Genomic DNA, 15,367 nt, shown 5'->3' with positions numbered 1-15,367 from the left:
AATAAACACACATAAACACAAAGCACACACAAACAAACTGATAGTTTACACACTGACTCTCATTTGCTCTGATATCTAGGAGTCAAACTGTTAAAATGTCAATGCCTGCAGTCCCATTATTTTAAAAGGCTTCAGTTCAGTCAGTATTTTAGTAAAGTAGGGCTCTACTGTTGTATTGTTGTAGATCTCTCTCTCTCTCTCTCTCTCTCTCTCTCTCTCTCTCTCTCTCTCGCTTTCAGGCCAAACTGGACAGGCCTGCATTTCTCCCATCCAAACAGCACTCTCTCTCTGCTTGACTCTTTTCCTTATAAAGGTTGTAGCATCTGTATATCTTGCCCTCAGTGTTTTACTGGAGCGATTGCAGTGTTTGCAGTGTGCTGCTTCTGCAGAAAAGTGTTGCAGTGTTAAACAGCAAGCAAAATAAATGACAGCTACTGTATAGAGTGATAACACACTGGAAAAGCTGATACACTGAATTCACTTAATTCAAAAGTGAACATTGTTTCTACATGAATAAAATATGTTTGGTGATGATGAATATGGGGATATTTTCATGCACATATCTGTCAACCTCAAAACACTCGGACTAAATCCTCCTGGATTAGCTTTAAAGAAGATATACATATCTAGAGGATTGCAAGTTTTTACATCAATATATAAAATGCAGACAATTTAACACATCAAAGCATCATCTAAACTGCTCTTCCTGAAAATGATAAACACCAAATACAAATAAAGGTTTGAACAGTTTTGAACGGTTTTATCAGTCAAATCTAATCATCGGTCCAATGACAATATTTTGAAATGATTATGTACCAGTACAAATACAATTATGATATCATTTTGCATCTCTAAATAGCTGACATCTATACTTTCTGTCTTTCAGTTTAATTACTTTCTGAAATAATGGTAAAGATGTTATGTAGTATATTTTATTCATGTTGAAAGTTTGTACACATTTGAATAAATTTAGTGCTTCACTTTTTTAGCACATTAGAGGACACAGTGCTAACAATTTGCATGATATTCCAAATTTTTTGGCAATAGATATTTAGACTTTATTGTACATTTTGGAAATTTGTAGAATGATGTGGAAACATGGCATCAGTGTTAGGCACAGCGTTTATGGGCTGTCGTGCATTACTGTCAGTCAGTGGCTGCGTATTTACTCCGAGCTTATTCAGACTCGTCCATGCTCATTTGTTTTTCAATGGAAATTGGCAGTTGGCAAATCAGCTTTCCATTTATCTCAGCAAGCTTTGGAAATGCTTTTCTACAGTCAATATTTACATGTTTCTCATAATCTAATAAGTCACATACACTGAACAGCCCCATGCAGTTAGGCCTTATGAAATGACTTGTTCCTGAATTATAAAAATGCACCCACTCTTTGTTTCATTGTTGCTCGTGCTGGGTTTGAGTGGAGTGTTTATAGCGTGAGATGAATTGTTCTTTGTAAACGGCAGGATGATGTGACTCTCTCACCCGTCCTGGGCTTTCTCCATCCTCCTACAAGTCCCACAATCCAGCAGGCCTTATATGGTCTGGCAAGCGGTTGTGTACAATTCAGGATGACAGATACACTAGTGCTGTGTGTGAAAGTGGGAATGCGTATCAGACACTGCTGTAGCTACCAAAGGGTGCAACTTCTAAATGGAATTCTGTGTAGGTGTTTCTTACTGGGTCCGACTGAATGTCTTAGTGTTTTACGTGGCAAATAACATAAGGGAAAACCCTGATTTACTACCCAGTGTGCCAGGGATGACAAATCTTTAGTTGAAAAGGAAAAGTGAAAATTTATTTTTTTCCCATGGTGATTACAAATAAGGTAGTAATTAGCCAAAAACTAAACCTGGAATGTTCAGATACGTGTTGAGGTTTGTGTGCACTTCTTTCTGTCTCTGCATGAGTGTATAGTTTGTGTGGGTGGGTAATGCACACTACTCCGTCCTTGGCAGAATCTCAGGTGCTGATGCTTTAATAAGGCCCATGGTGCTTCTCTCTCATTCCCTTCCTCTCCAGATATAGAGTAACACTAACTCCTACACACACATACCGTCCGGCCTTCACCAACCCTCGGGCCCTCTTACTGCCCAGAGTGCAGCACTGCTCCTACACGGTGAAAGACATTCTCACTAAAATGAGTTCAGTTACAAAATCAGACATGAGAATTTCTTATATGACACTCAGATTTAGTGGCCTTACATTCCGTGCTAAGTTTTACTCTGCTGACACGTCAGTTGCCACATATTCTGCAGCTCTTTCCTCACACACATTTTCTAAGCCGTTTATCCTTCTGGGTCGCAGGGAGGTGCTGGAGCCTATCCCAACGGTCTATTGAAATCATTCTTGTTGTAATAGATATTTATCAGAGACTGGATGCCATCTAGTCCACCATTCCGCCTGTAATGCAACTAATCGGAATGGGAGGATAATTTTGTATTGCACATGAAGGGAGATCCAGGCTGGAGAAAAGCAAATGAACCAAGCAGTATGTGGGTAGACGCTAGGACACAACTGATCTTTTGAATTAAATAAGCCAATATTAAGATTCCACAGATTTGTCAGTATTGGCAGAGATCTACTTTGAGTATTTGAGTAAAGAATACGCACAGCAAAAAAATTGTACCTTGGCAGGTGAAATGATCTTAAACCTAGTTTATATTGAGATTGTTGCAAACTTATTTTAGGATTATTTCACTTCTTTCAAAGCATTTTTTCTTGATTTTTATGTCATTTTGTAAAAGTATCTCACTATATTGGCTAAAAATTTTGCTGGTTTCAAACACGTTTCTTAAGAAATGCAAAAAGTATCTGCCAATATAGTGAGATAATCTGACTCACGTTCAAATGAAGTCTGTCGAAATCTCATTGTTTAATTGTTTAATCGAAAAACACTCTCCACTTTTATTGTGAAATGTTTCCGAGGTCATTGTGCACAAAGTCTAACATAAATCCTGCTGTGAGAAATATGTTATGAATCCATCTGAAATGTCCTTTTGAATATGCTTAGAAATGAACAGGAATGCATGAATGTAGAGAAGAAAAATATTTTTAATCAGATCTCAGAACTGCATTAAAATAAGCACAATTTGTGTGAATGCTGTCATTAGTACTAAGGAAATAGACATTATTCTACTTAGATTATATAGGAAACAAGCTTTTCAGTGATGTATGACGTTACATGGCAATACATGGTTGTGTCAAGGTGGAGCTAAAATATGATTTAAGTTGCTAACGTTTGGAAAATACACACACAAGACACAAGTGAATGCAAACAGACTGAGCACATTGAAATAAATATAATTCTGTTTGTTAAAAAATCTGAAAATGCGGTTGACAGGACCAATTTTCTGAGCATATTGGTCATTAAAGCAGTTTTTAAATACAACTTTTGAAGTCTTTATTGGAATTCTTGGCATGTTAAAATCAGTGTCTGTACAGTATCATCAGATCCTACAGTCACACTTTATTTGGATGGTCCCCTATAGATGATCTGCAGATACTCAAATTATTAACAAACTTTCTGGTAATAGTTGATTATCGACAACATAATGGTTAGGATCTGGTTTAGGAGTAGGTGTAGGTTTTGCACTGAGGTTAGGTTTAGGGTTAAGGACAGATTAAATAGAATCTTTCACACACAACTAGCTAAACACAGACTGAGCGTCTACAAAACAAATACGGTGGACCATCCAAATAAAGTGTTACCGATCCTAATTACAGATTTAACTTTTCATTAAAATGCAAAATATTCATTCTAAAGCAGTGAATGAAGTTGCATGGAACATATTTGAGTAATGTCTCTGCTGAAATATAACACAGCACACGCACAGTTGAAAAAGACACTAATGATCATTCTAATGCGGTGTGATGAAGTCCTGCTGCAGATCCGAAAAGCAGAGCCATTTGAGCTAAGCGGGAAATCAGGCCACAGAATCAGTCAAACGCTCTGTTAAAGCTGCTGCCAATTCCACCACACTTTTCTCACTAACAGCTTTTCTGAGATATGAGATATGATGGATTCTGACTGGGCAAAGCACTTCCTCCAAACAGATACGCCGGGTCGGGTGGAGGGGGCGGGTTGATGGTGGGGGGATGAGTAACACATTCTTCATTACTTTCTCATTTCTGTAACATTGCAGTCACGGAGCATTTCTTTGTTGCTCGTACGTGATGAAAACAATAAACTACATAATATACAATACAACTCTACAGTAATTCTGTATTGGACACCAGTTGTGGAGTGGTTATGTGTTTGGATATTCAAAAGAGAAACTTTATTGAGATGGATGAGCCTCAAATCTTAACCACTCTTTTCATGCTAGAATGAAACCTCAAGGCATTTGCACCACATCCATGCCTTTATAGTGGAAAAAACGAAATTTATTGGAAAGAGGAAATATTCAGTGGGAAATTATTGATGAAAAAGCAGTGATTTCCACATCCACCCAGCTCAGTGTATCCAAGCCCTTAACAACTTTTGAAGGGGCTCTTGTTTCTGGGAGAAGCAATCTCATACACGCTCACTTAAGGTCGTATTGTTTTTTAATGAGTAGGATATTGTGTAATAAGATGCATTGACATTTTTACAGTAAGTTGTGATTTTGAAATTGTCTCCTGGCTGAGTTTGAATTCTGTGGCCACACTGTGGTCAGAACCACAACAAATACAGTTCTTTCCTCCACCCTGGGGTCTACATGGTTCTTCAAGGCAGATTGAGCAGTCAAGGATGAACATCAAGGTCATAATGGGAAAAATTCTGGCATTCATCTCACCTGGCAGATGCCCATAAACAGTTTACTGGACACCTGAAATAAGACATCGTCCTCCTCATAGTTCCTTAAATCAATCGATTCAAGTGGCCAACCCCAGCTCCCTTAAGATTATGAAGAAGGCCTGTGCTACATTTTTCCCACAGTTCTCTTGGTCCAGCTTTCTCTGAGACACAGCTGCTTCACTCCACACCACCAGGTCAAGGAAACTCCACAGACGCTGGAATGTTTTGACTGCTGTTTTTCTTCCAGGGCTAAATAGCCAGCCATGATGTTCTAGACTTTGACAGGAGAGTCAGGCTGTTCACTAAATCGCTTCCTTTCTCCACCCATTTGGTCTCTGTTACTTTGGGTGTTTGACAGATACAGTGCATGGATGTACAGTATGAGTATCTTGCAAATTCCTTCCTTGAAGACATTTCCTCCAAGAAAATTGCGTGCCTCTCTCTTCAGATGACCGATCCGGTTTGGAAATCCCAAAAAGGATGGGATTGTGTAGGATTTCCGTTCTTTTTTTTACCAGAACGAATAAGTGGACTTGTTGTCCCTGTTTTGAATCTTTCCACCATCCGCAACATCTGTAAATCATCGGCAGGGGGATGTCGAGAGGGGGAGAGGGAAATCGTACCCATTCTCTATCAATGGGCCATTTCAAATGCACTTTCTCTGCCTGATAAACACTGGCATGCCGTGGCAAACTGAAGCCAGGCCAGACCCACACCCGCAGTTTAACTGGGAATGAATGGTTCGGTCCACTACACTTATTGGGAGTGTCTAAAAAAGAAAGAGAAACAGCTGTGAGAATCACACTGTTTCAGCATGATTTGGCTCCTTGTTTGGCTGAAAAAATAAGCTAATTTACCACTGCACGATGATGCTAATGGCGTTTCTCCTCTGACTAACTATCCAAACTGCTCTCTGTCTGTTTCCATTTAGTCAGATTTACCTGCTAGAGAAAAAAAGGACAGGGTTGGGATGTAATGGAAGTCAAATATTCAGAATCTGTATTCAGTCCACATTACATTTTGAAAAGGCAGTGTTCCAAAATTTTTTGTAATACTTGCCCACTAAATTAAAAAGTATCAACCATGCTCAACACACTCTAAAGAGGAACATAAACAGCTCATTGCAGCTAAAGCCTGAGTAGACTGATAAATCAGTGTGATGGCCTAGTCATTTATCTCAGTGTTACTATTGGCTCTTTTGAGGGATTTTCAAACCGAAGAGTCTTATATAGCCATAGCGGTTGCTTATTCAGTTTCAGTGCAAATCAATCCATAGACTTACCTTTCTGATCCATAAGACAGGTATCCAACATTATGTGCAACACATATCCATTGCATGTATTGCGATATACAGCTCTCCTAATGAGAATTATAGCCTTGATATAAGTAATGTCTTAGGATTAATGACATACTGGTCAAACATGAGTGCATAAGTATAAAACACAAGGAGCTCATGCTATGTCTGTCTGTCTAAGCTGCTGACATGTTTTATGTTCATGTTGTTTACGTTTCACCTCCTCCTTATATGAGTTATGACATTGACATACACACACATAATGGGTGCTGTTTTTTCAGACCTGTTTTTGGTCTGTCATTAAATAGTTATGACCTCCTTGGAGTGATGTAAAGTTTGTGATGCTTACAATCCAGCCAAGTTCTTCCTCGGCCCATCCCAATTATCTAATACACTAGTTCATATAGAAAACCTGGAAAGCCACTCATGGGTACATGTGCTTCGCTCATTGTTCAGGATGAGTTACCCAACTTTTGATGATGATGATGAAGAGGCTGCCCGAGAGCGAAGGAGGCGAGCCCGGCAAGAAAGGCTACGCAACATGGAGAATGAGGAGATTAGCAGCACTGCCACAGAACTCAACAGCAATTGCAGGTAAAGTCTCACAAAACTCAACAGCACCAACAGGTACAATCTTAATTATTAAATTCAGAAGCCAAAAATGCTAACAAGCAAAGGCTAAGAGAAACCAGTGGTGGTAACAAGCAAAGCAGAAATACAGAAATCAACAGTGCTAATAAAGTCTCACAGAAATCAACAGTGCTAATAAAGTCTCACAGAAATCAACAACGCTAATAAAGTCTCACAGAGATCAACAGCGCTAATAAAGTCTCACAGAGATCAACAGCGCTAATAAAGTCTCACAGAGATCAACAGCGCTAATAAAGTCTCACAGAGATCAACAACGCTTATAAAGTCTCACAGAGATCAACAGCGCTAATAAAGTCTCACAGAAATCAACAGCGCTAATAAAGTCTCACAGAAATCAATAGCGCTAATAAAGTCTCACAGAAATCAACAGTGCTAATAAAGTCTCACAGAGATCAACAGGGGTAACAGGCAAAGTCTCACAGAGATCAACAGTGCTAATAAACCAATTTGGAAAAAATATATTCCAAATATATTTATCATGTGGCAATGTATGAAAATGGCCAAAAATGTATTTGTTACATTTGTTTTTAAATTTATTTATTTGCATTTGTTATTATACTTTTTCAATTGTCTGTAGTTTTTACAAATATACAGATATAACTAAATAAACATGAACTGTTTAGCAGTTCATGCAGTAACCTGTACAGTCTTGTAGACTTCATTAGCTCGTAATGTACATTCTCAACTAACTCAGCAGGTACAGCTGACAGGTTGAGTTGCTCACCAAATTCAACAGGGCTAACATTAGGTTTGCCCTCACAGGAGTCAACAGCATTAATAGGCATGGTATCATCAAGTTCAACAGTCCTACAGTCTCTCAAACCTCAGTTTCAGTAACTGGAAGAGTGAACAGTGTTAACAGGTACAGTGTAACAGAAATCAACAGTGTTAACAAGTACAGTCTGACAGATATCAACAGTGCTAACACATAATACCCCACAGAAATCCAGAGTGCTAACAACTACAAAACAGAAATAAACAGTGCTAACAAGTGCAGTCTCACAGAAATCAACCGTGCTACCTAAACTCTCACAGAAAAAAATAGTGCTAACATGTAATACCCCACAGAAATCAACAGTGTTAACAAGTACAGTCTGACAGATATCAACAGTGTTAACACATAATACCCCCCTGATAGCAAGAGGATAGTGGACCACTGTTGGCCCACTGATGGCAAAGCTGGCGGTCCACTGGTGTTTTGCTCAGCGTTTTCTGGGTAGCCCACCGGTGGTAAAGTGGAGTATTTGACAAAATTCCGCTTATTACTGCTTATTGTCAGCTCACGGTCTATTTTTTTTATTTTTCCTTCCTATCTTTAGTTATACTTTGTAAATTAGTTTAGTTAAAAATTTTAATCTAGCATAGTTTCAGCAACAACATTTTCTATAAAATCATTTTATATAAGGACATTTTATATTATTTTTTTCTCTCAGTTGTTTGTAATATTTATCTTATTTTCCAAATTAAAAGTCTGTGCAATTAACCTCTGTTTGAGAAGATTAAACTAGGTAGAGCTTGTATGCAGGACAGTAATCTGGGTGGCCCGAGGGTGGACCTGCAGTGGTAAACAGTCAGCAGGGTGCCGACCTTATCAAGCCGATATACGCTCGCTATCTGGGCCCACAGAAATGCTAACAGCTACAAAACAGAAATAAACTGTGCTAACAAGTGCAGTCTCATAGACCCCAACAGCAGTACCAAGCACTGGCTCATTGAAGACAAGAGCACTAACAGGTAATGCTGCACAGAGCTCAACTGTACCAACTACCACATCTCATAAAACTCAATAGCGCTAACGTGTCTGATACTAACAAATCATCAACTTCATTCCCTTCATTTATTCCAGCAAAACCACACTCAACAAACAGGTTTTAGACTGTTTCCAGTAAGCATGTTTGTTTGGAACAAATATAAACAGGTTCTCATATGATTGTAGATTTATTACCGTGTTGACAAGACCTGCTTCATCTGACTATGTTTGATTATATTTTATTTGGCAGAGTTATGCCTATAATGATTACATATATCTTCTTCAGTGAGAAAGACGCAGGTTTTACAACACTGATTACAACCCCAGCGTCTAATGATGATGACCAGGCTCTCCTGGAACGGCTCGCCAAACGCGAGGAACGCAGGCAGAGGAGGATGAGAGAGGCCATGGAGAGACAGAAGGAGCTTGACCCCACTGCTGGAGATGCCAATATTACTACGACCAGCGAAGACAGACCAAGCCGCAGGAGCCGTCTGAGGGATGAAGAAGAGGAGTCCACTAACAACGAAGTCAACTCCTTTACGGAGAAGGAGGAAAAGAAAGAGGAGGAGAAAGCAGAGGAGACCAAGGTGGAGGTGCAGGAGGCAGTTGTAGAAAAGGAGGAATCCATGTCGCCACCAGCTTCAGAGGAACCGAAAGACACACAAGCAGAGCAGGAAGAGGAGCAGAAAGAGGAGAAGAAAGAGGAGCAGAAAGAGGAGCAGAAAGAGGAGGACCTGAAAGAGAAGCTCCAGAGATCAGACATTAGAGAACAGGTAATTTTCCACAGAATTAAAACTGTTCTACAAACACTTTAAAGAGTTGATAGTATGAATTAATGTGACTTGGATTTTTTAAATGTATTTCAAACATAACGTTCATGTAGATTTATCTCTTACAGGAATCCACAGAAGAGGAAAACAAAGAAACAGTCTCAAAGATTGAGGTACGGCAGTATTAATATTCATTTTTGGGTTTATGAATGGAAAGTTGTAAGTGTGGAGTTTGAAGTGGTTGCATAAACGATTACACATTATATTTTATAGGAAGAGAGTGAAGATCAAGCTGTCAGTATAAACAAAGTGGCTGAGGAGAAAGCAGATACAGGTCTAGAGAGTGCAGATTTAGAAAAGAAAGAGGTTATAAATGAAGATTTGTTACCTAAGGAGCCTGTAAAAGAGGAAGAAAAAGTAGAGGCAGTCAAGGAGGAACCTGTTATAACCAAGACTAAGAAGGAAGAGAAGCCCGTGGAGAAAGAGGTGGAGGTGCCAGCAAAGAAACCTGAAGAAACACCCGCTGCTCCCAAGACACCAGTTCAAGCTGAACCTCCACTGGAGAAGAAGGAGGTGGAGAAACCGAAGAAAGAGGAAGAGAAACTGCATATACCAGAGAAGAAAATAGAAGTAAAAACAGACAGGTCAAAAAGAGAAGTGGAGGTAAAGGTTGAACTTCCAAAGAAAGATGTTGTGGGAAAACCTCCGGCGAAAGCTGAAGTTGCAGAGAAACCAGCGGCACCGAAGCAAATCGAAGAGAAGCCACAAGTTTCAAAGAAGGAGACTGAGGAGAAACCAAAATGGAAGAAGGAGGCTGAAGAAAAGGCCAAAGCGAAAATAGAGGAAAAAGCTAAGCCCAAGGAGGTATTCACCTTCCAGTTTGGGTTCGGGTTCACAAATGCAATCACTTTGTCTTTCCTGCACTTATTAATGGTTTTCAAAACACTTTGTGGTCATGAAGCATTTATTGTCTTTATTATGTGAAATTAAAGAGGAATTTCACTGATTTTTTCAGAGTTGTATGAAGTGAAATGGTGCATTGTAGAGAAACTGACTTCTTTACAGTGATGATCATAGGAATCAGGAGTCCCAACGTCTACAACACAAATATAGCCAACTTATTTACTATCCAAAATGACAGTGAACCTTTTGAGTTTTTATATGTGATGTTAATAAAGGTTCTATAGCAATAAAAACATTTTCTTTGGAACTTTTTTGTATTACAACACTCTGCATTTAGCTCTAAAAGTGTTTAGACCTAAATCTTATTTCAAAGTTATCATAAACCAATGTCTGAAGCATCAGGCAGCATATTTTGTGTTATAATAATTTTCTGTCAAGTAGCTTTTAGAGGCCCTAACTCTTCAGATGTCTGATTCTTATGACAACATTGTGAACAGTTCTGTTTCTCTAGAATGGAGCATTTAATATCAAAACACCTTTGAATGACTTTGTTTACATTTTATGCGTTTAATTATGCAGAAGATCGAAAAATAAGTGAAATTCCTCTTTAAACAAAGGCATCACAGACTTACAGTCACCACGATCGCTTGATGTTTGCCATGTTCACACTCTGTTGCCTTTAAGAATGGCTTGGTGCTTTGATTCTGTGGCACTGCTGTCTTTGCTGTGGCTTTGCTTGTTGACACGTGCCACAGAGTCTTGGTTGTCAAAAGGAAATACATAGTGTGTTGGAATTATGCAGTGCAGTCAAGCAGTGCTGGTTATTTAAAGCATGCTTTTTCCATAGAGGCTCATTCTTTTATGTGTTTGAATTCTAAATATTTTAAAGCCCCTGACAGGAATTACTGTAACTTTGCAGGCTAAGCAGCAACATTTAAACACTAGATGACTAGCCATAGGACTTTTAGGCCATAGCTTTGTTTTGGTAATTCCTGCCTGGAGATTTAAATAATTACACAGGTTTTCTTTTATCACAGTCTAATCTGTGGTCTATTGTTATGTCGTAGGTCGTGGAAGAAAAGCCCAAACCATCCTTTTTACGTGATAGGGTAAGCTCTCTGGTTTGAAACATAATGTCAATTTCACCCTATGAAGAGACCCTTAATAAATTATCATAAGAATTGCCGTTTTCAGTTCTGTTTGTGTATTCTTAATATTCTTAAGCAGTCATTTAAATGTTCCCAAATAATCCATGTGCAGTTTTGTCAACTGTCTCTCCACTTTTATCTCCATGTGAGCAGAAAGAACCAGCAAAGCAACAGAATGGAGATGACACCTCTGCTAAATTCAAGAAACCTGAGAAGCCATTCGGGTATGAGTGATGCATCTGTTATACAGTAAACAACCAAGGCTTTCTCAATTTAGCTGCTTTTGAGAAGCTTGTGAAGTTGTCCGCATCAGTAACTGTAACATGAATAACTGACTCAACATCTGCTGGCACTCAAGTGCTATTTAGACTAATTGTCCACTTTATTAGAAACACTTAGCTTGTAGTTCCACCTTGCTGGTGTACAGTAGCCCATCTGTTGATGCAGAGTTTGTGTTAGTAATCCTTTTGTCCTTCATCAAGTGCCAGTTTCTGACCACAGAGAGGCTTGGAGCTGGATATTTTTGGGCCACTCTCAACTTAGCAGTGAAACTAATGTGTGTAAAAGCCCCAGCAACACCACTGTAGTCTACCAATTTATCTTGGTAATTCATTGAGTAATCTGTGATTTTTAAGGCTGATCTGTGAAAATGGGCTCAGTGCTGATAGGCAAATGGGCTCAATACAAATAGGCAACCAGACTCTTTTTCTTACTGTAAGAGGAAACGGTAGTAGAATTAATATTCATTATCAGACTGTTTGCAGATATCAGCAAATAAATTTGAATGCTTTTAAAGTCAGTTTTGATGCCACTTTAAGAAATTTGGAGAAATCAATGCCAGTCAGTGGAGAAATCTGTTAACCTGTCATCTGTCCTAAACCTAATTAAACAGAACATTTTACTTCATATACTTTATGTATTACTATATATATTACTAGGACAAAATGTAAGCATCTTGAGATCTTGCTTGTGGGGGTTTCTTTTGTTTCAGTGCTGCTCACAGAAGTGAGCTGGGAGTTTTCTCTAGCAGAGAAACTTCAGTCTGCTGAACTTTATAATATATATATATGTATATATATATATATATATATATATATATATATACATCTCATAATATATAATGTTAGATAATATATTGCATAATATGATATATTGTAATAGTAGAAATTATATATTGCAGATACCGTGTATCATTCAAATTGCGAAGTAATCTAAGCCGAATCACGTTCAAAATAAATTTTTGTTGATTTTTTTTATCAAGTAATTAATCAATCATGACAGCTCCAGTTGTAAATGTGTATCTATGCATGTGCGTGTGTAGTCGTGTTGGGCTGTGCTCTCCTGAGGAAGAAAAGCAGGACCCCAAGGCGAAGCAGGAAGCCGAGCGCAAGCTGGTGGAGCTGAAGCGCCGGAGGAACGAGACAGAGAGTGAGGAGTTTGAGAAGATGAAGCAGAAACAGCAGACTGCTGAGGCTGAACTCGAGGAACTGAAAAAGAAGAGAGAGGAGAGGAAGAAGATCCTGGAGGAGGAGGAGAAGCAGAAAAAACAGGAACTGGCAGAGAAGAAGGCCAAAGAGGAGGTATATACACTCCAGAGCCAGGCTGAGGACCTGAACCAAACTTAACTGAACAATCTTGATGGTATAAAAAATACTGGCATAAAAAATGCTGGTATGTTGGGCTGAAAGATTAAATGTGAAAGAATGTGATTAGAAAGAATGCAATTTTTAAAATTGCAAGAGCTGTAATTTTATTACATGCTGCATTCAAATAAATTTTAAGTGGAAAAATTTAGAGCTTCAGAGCTTGTGAACTGGCAGTCTGCCACACTATGTTCAGCATTCAAACCTCAAGCCCAAGAAATGGCAACAGTGGTCAGAAAAATTGCAATTGCAAATGGATTTTCCCCCAAATCTTTCAACCATAGTCAGATGGTAACAAAGTCATCAAAATTCAAAATACCTCATTCACCTGTGTACTGAACACTACAGCTTTCTGAGTTTTCTGCCACTTTCTTTTTGCAGCAAGAGAGGCAGAGGATGAAAGAGGAGATTGAACGCAGGCGAGCCGAAGCAGCTGAGAAGAAACGGCAGAAAGAGGAATCCACCGAAGAGAGCAAGATGCCATTCAAATGTGTCTCTCCTAAAGGAGCCTCTGCAAAGGTCAGTTGCTTTCTGACCTGAAACAGCAGTTAAAGTTTGAGTTTACTGTGATATGCTAACATATGTTCAGATTCCATTCTGGGCAGAGGGGAAAGATTTCTTACAGCATTTCTCATTTACAACACATGGGCAAATAGTTTCATCAGTACTATTGGTTAGAGTGTAATAATACAACTTATCATGTTGTATTTTAACACATTGCTGTTGTCGGAAGAAAACCTCGTATCTTCAATTTTTGACGTTTTTCAGTTTTCGACATAATTTGAAAATGCCTGTTGCCCTTTACATTGTATGGAAATTTCATGATGAATAGACTGAAAGAATGACCCAGAATGACTTCGGGGAAAAAAGTCTGGTTCCATTGACTTACATTAAAAGTAAAGTAGGTTTTTTCCTTCTCCTGTAAAGTTATCATTTTGGAGATACAAGGTTTTCTTCCGACAACAGTGATATGTTATTGTATTGTTGCATCATAGCTAGCATGTTAGATGTGGGCAGTATGAAGCACAGCTTTTGTTTAGTATTTCTTACACTGCCAAGAAACAAGTTGGAAAAGTTAAGGCCGAACTCCACTGTGCCATTCTAAAGCCTCAGATATTGTCTATAATGAATTGTAAATGGAAATATGTACAGCACCTTTTCAGGTGCTCCTTATTTTTATAGTTTTGAAAATTTTATTCAGTTGAAACACTGCTGTATCGTATTGAAACAAACAATGAATGCTGTGACTATTCCCACAGCTAATTATTAGTGAATGAAAAATGAAAGAATTTCCTTCAATAAATTGCAAAGATCCTAGATTTATGCAAGCTAAAAAGTGAGGCAGGCTGGTGAATAGTATAGTTTAAATTAATTAATTTATTAAGTTAATTTAATGGATTGTGATAGACCTGCATGTTCTGTGTGAAAAATTCTGCACATGTACATGTATTTCTCAATGTTTTGTACAGATTGGCGCAAAAGCTGAATTTTTGAGCAAATCGGCCCAAAAAACGTAAGTCCTAATATGATATGTCTTTATTGTTTGCCTTAGCTCAGTAGACTCTGTCGTCTCTAAAGACTGTTCCACTGTTTTTTAGGGCAGTTAAGGCACCACACACCCCAATTGTGTGCAAGATAGGTAACAGGCTGGAGCAATACACATCTGCAGTTCAGGTAAGCACCATCAGTTCAGGCTCTCTTGACTGTAAAGCATGTCTAAAACCAGGGTTGGGATGTAACAGAATACAATACAAATAAATCTTCAAAATAAACACCATCAGTGCTTGTTGATTAACTATTGTTAAATGAGCACATGGAATTTAACAAACATGCTTATTAGGCAAACTCTAAAGAGGACTTCAATTAAGGGCTTCTTCACAAACACTGAAGTTCCTGCTAAAGCCTGAGTGGACTGATAAACCAATGAGTCAGTCATTAATCTCAATGTGAATAAGCTCCTTTTAGGGATGAGCAAACTAATAATCTCCTCAGTAGTGGACATGTTTGTGAGTGATAAGTTTAGCATTGGTGCTGTAATGGACCTCTGCTCGGGGGATTGTGGGAGCAGCAGTGGACTGAAGCAGGCGGTGAGAGAAAAAAGTTAAGAATTTCAGAACTTAATTTAAATGATAAGCGCATTTTCCATGAAACATATTAACAAAAGAATTACATGAATAAAACCAACCAGTAACAGTGAGGAACACTGTGGATTAAGTAAAAATTACAGTAGATTTTTTCTATCAATATGTATTCTAAAGGTATTCTAAATGTATTCTGAATGCATTACTTTTTTATTTATTGTAATGAAATACATTACATGTATATTTAGGACAGTGTATTCAGCATTCAGCCATCACTACTGTTTCAAAGTATTTTGCCCAACCTGGTCTAAATTATGCTATAAAAAACCAAAATGATTTAAATA

The 15,367-nt window shown here is 38.4% G+C and overlaps 1 protein-coding gene across 7 annotated transcripts in view; it reads left to right on the top strand.

Moving 5' to 3' along the window:
* The window catches only part of cald1b (caldesmon 1b), a 46,189-nt gene that overhangs the window by 19,513 nt on the left and 11,309 nt on the right, over positions 1–15,367 (top strand). For 3 of the 7 annotated variants that reach the window (XR_005007148.1, XR_005007149.1, XM_036568323.1), the window contains exons 3-12: positions 6,531–6,668; positions 8,762–9,251; positions 9,362–9,421; positions 9,522–10,112; positions 11,219–11,260; positions 11,453–11,523; positions 12,621–12,879; positions 13,324–13,461; positions 14,412–14,455; positions 14,541–14,616. Coding sequence is in view for 5 of the 7 variants with exons in the window: in XM_036568323.1 (XP_036424216.1) it covers positions 6,531–6,668; positions 8,762–9,251; positions 9,362–9,421; positions 9,522–10,112; positions 11,219–11,260; positions 11,453–11,523; positions 12,621–12,879; positions 13,324–13,461; positions 14,412–14,455; positions 14,541–14,616 (1,909 nt within the window). In the remaining 2 variants the exon portion in view is untranslated. The remainder of the gene's footprint in view (positions 1–6,530; positions 6,669–8,761; positions 9,252–9,361; positions 9,422–9,521; positions 10,113–11,218; positions 11,261–11,452; positions 11,524–12,620; positions 12,880–13,323; positions 13,462–14,411; positions 14,456–14,540; positions 14,617–15,367) is intronic. The other 4 variants (XM_036568325.1, XM_036568326.1, XM_036568328.1 and 1 more) reach the window with 4 other exon arrangements.

The sequence above is a fragment of the Colossoma macropomum genome, unplaced genomic scaffold (genome assembly GCF_904425465.1).
Source record: "Colossoma macropomum unplaced genomic scaffold, Colossoma_macropomum, whole genome shotgun sequence".
Taxonomy (NCBI): Eukaryota; Metazoa; Chordata; class Actinopteri; order Characiformes; family Serrasalmidae; genus Colossoma; species Colossoma macropomum.
The sequence above is the reverse complement of the archived record's forward strand: the minus strand, read 5'-3'. Positions and strand labels throughout refer to the sequence as shown.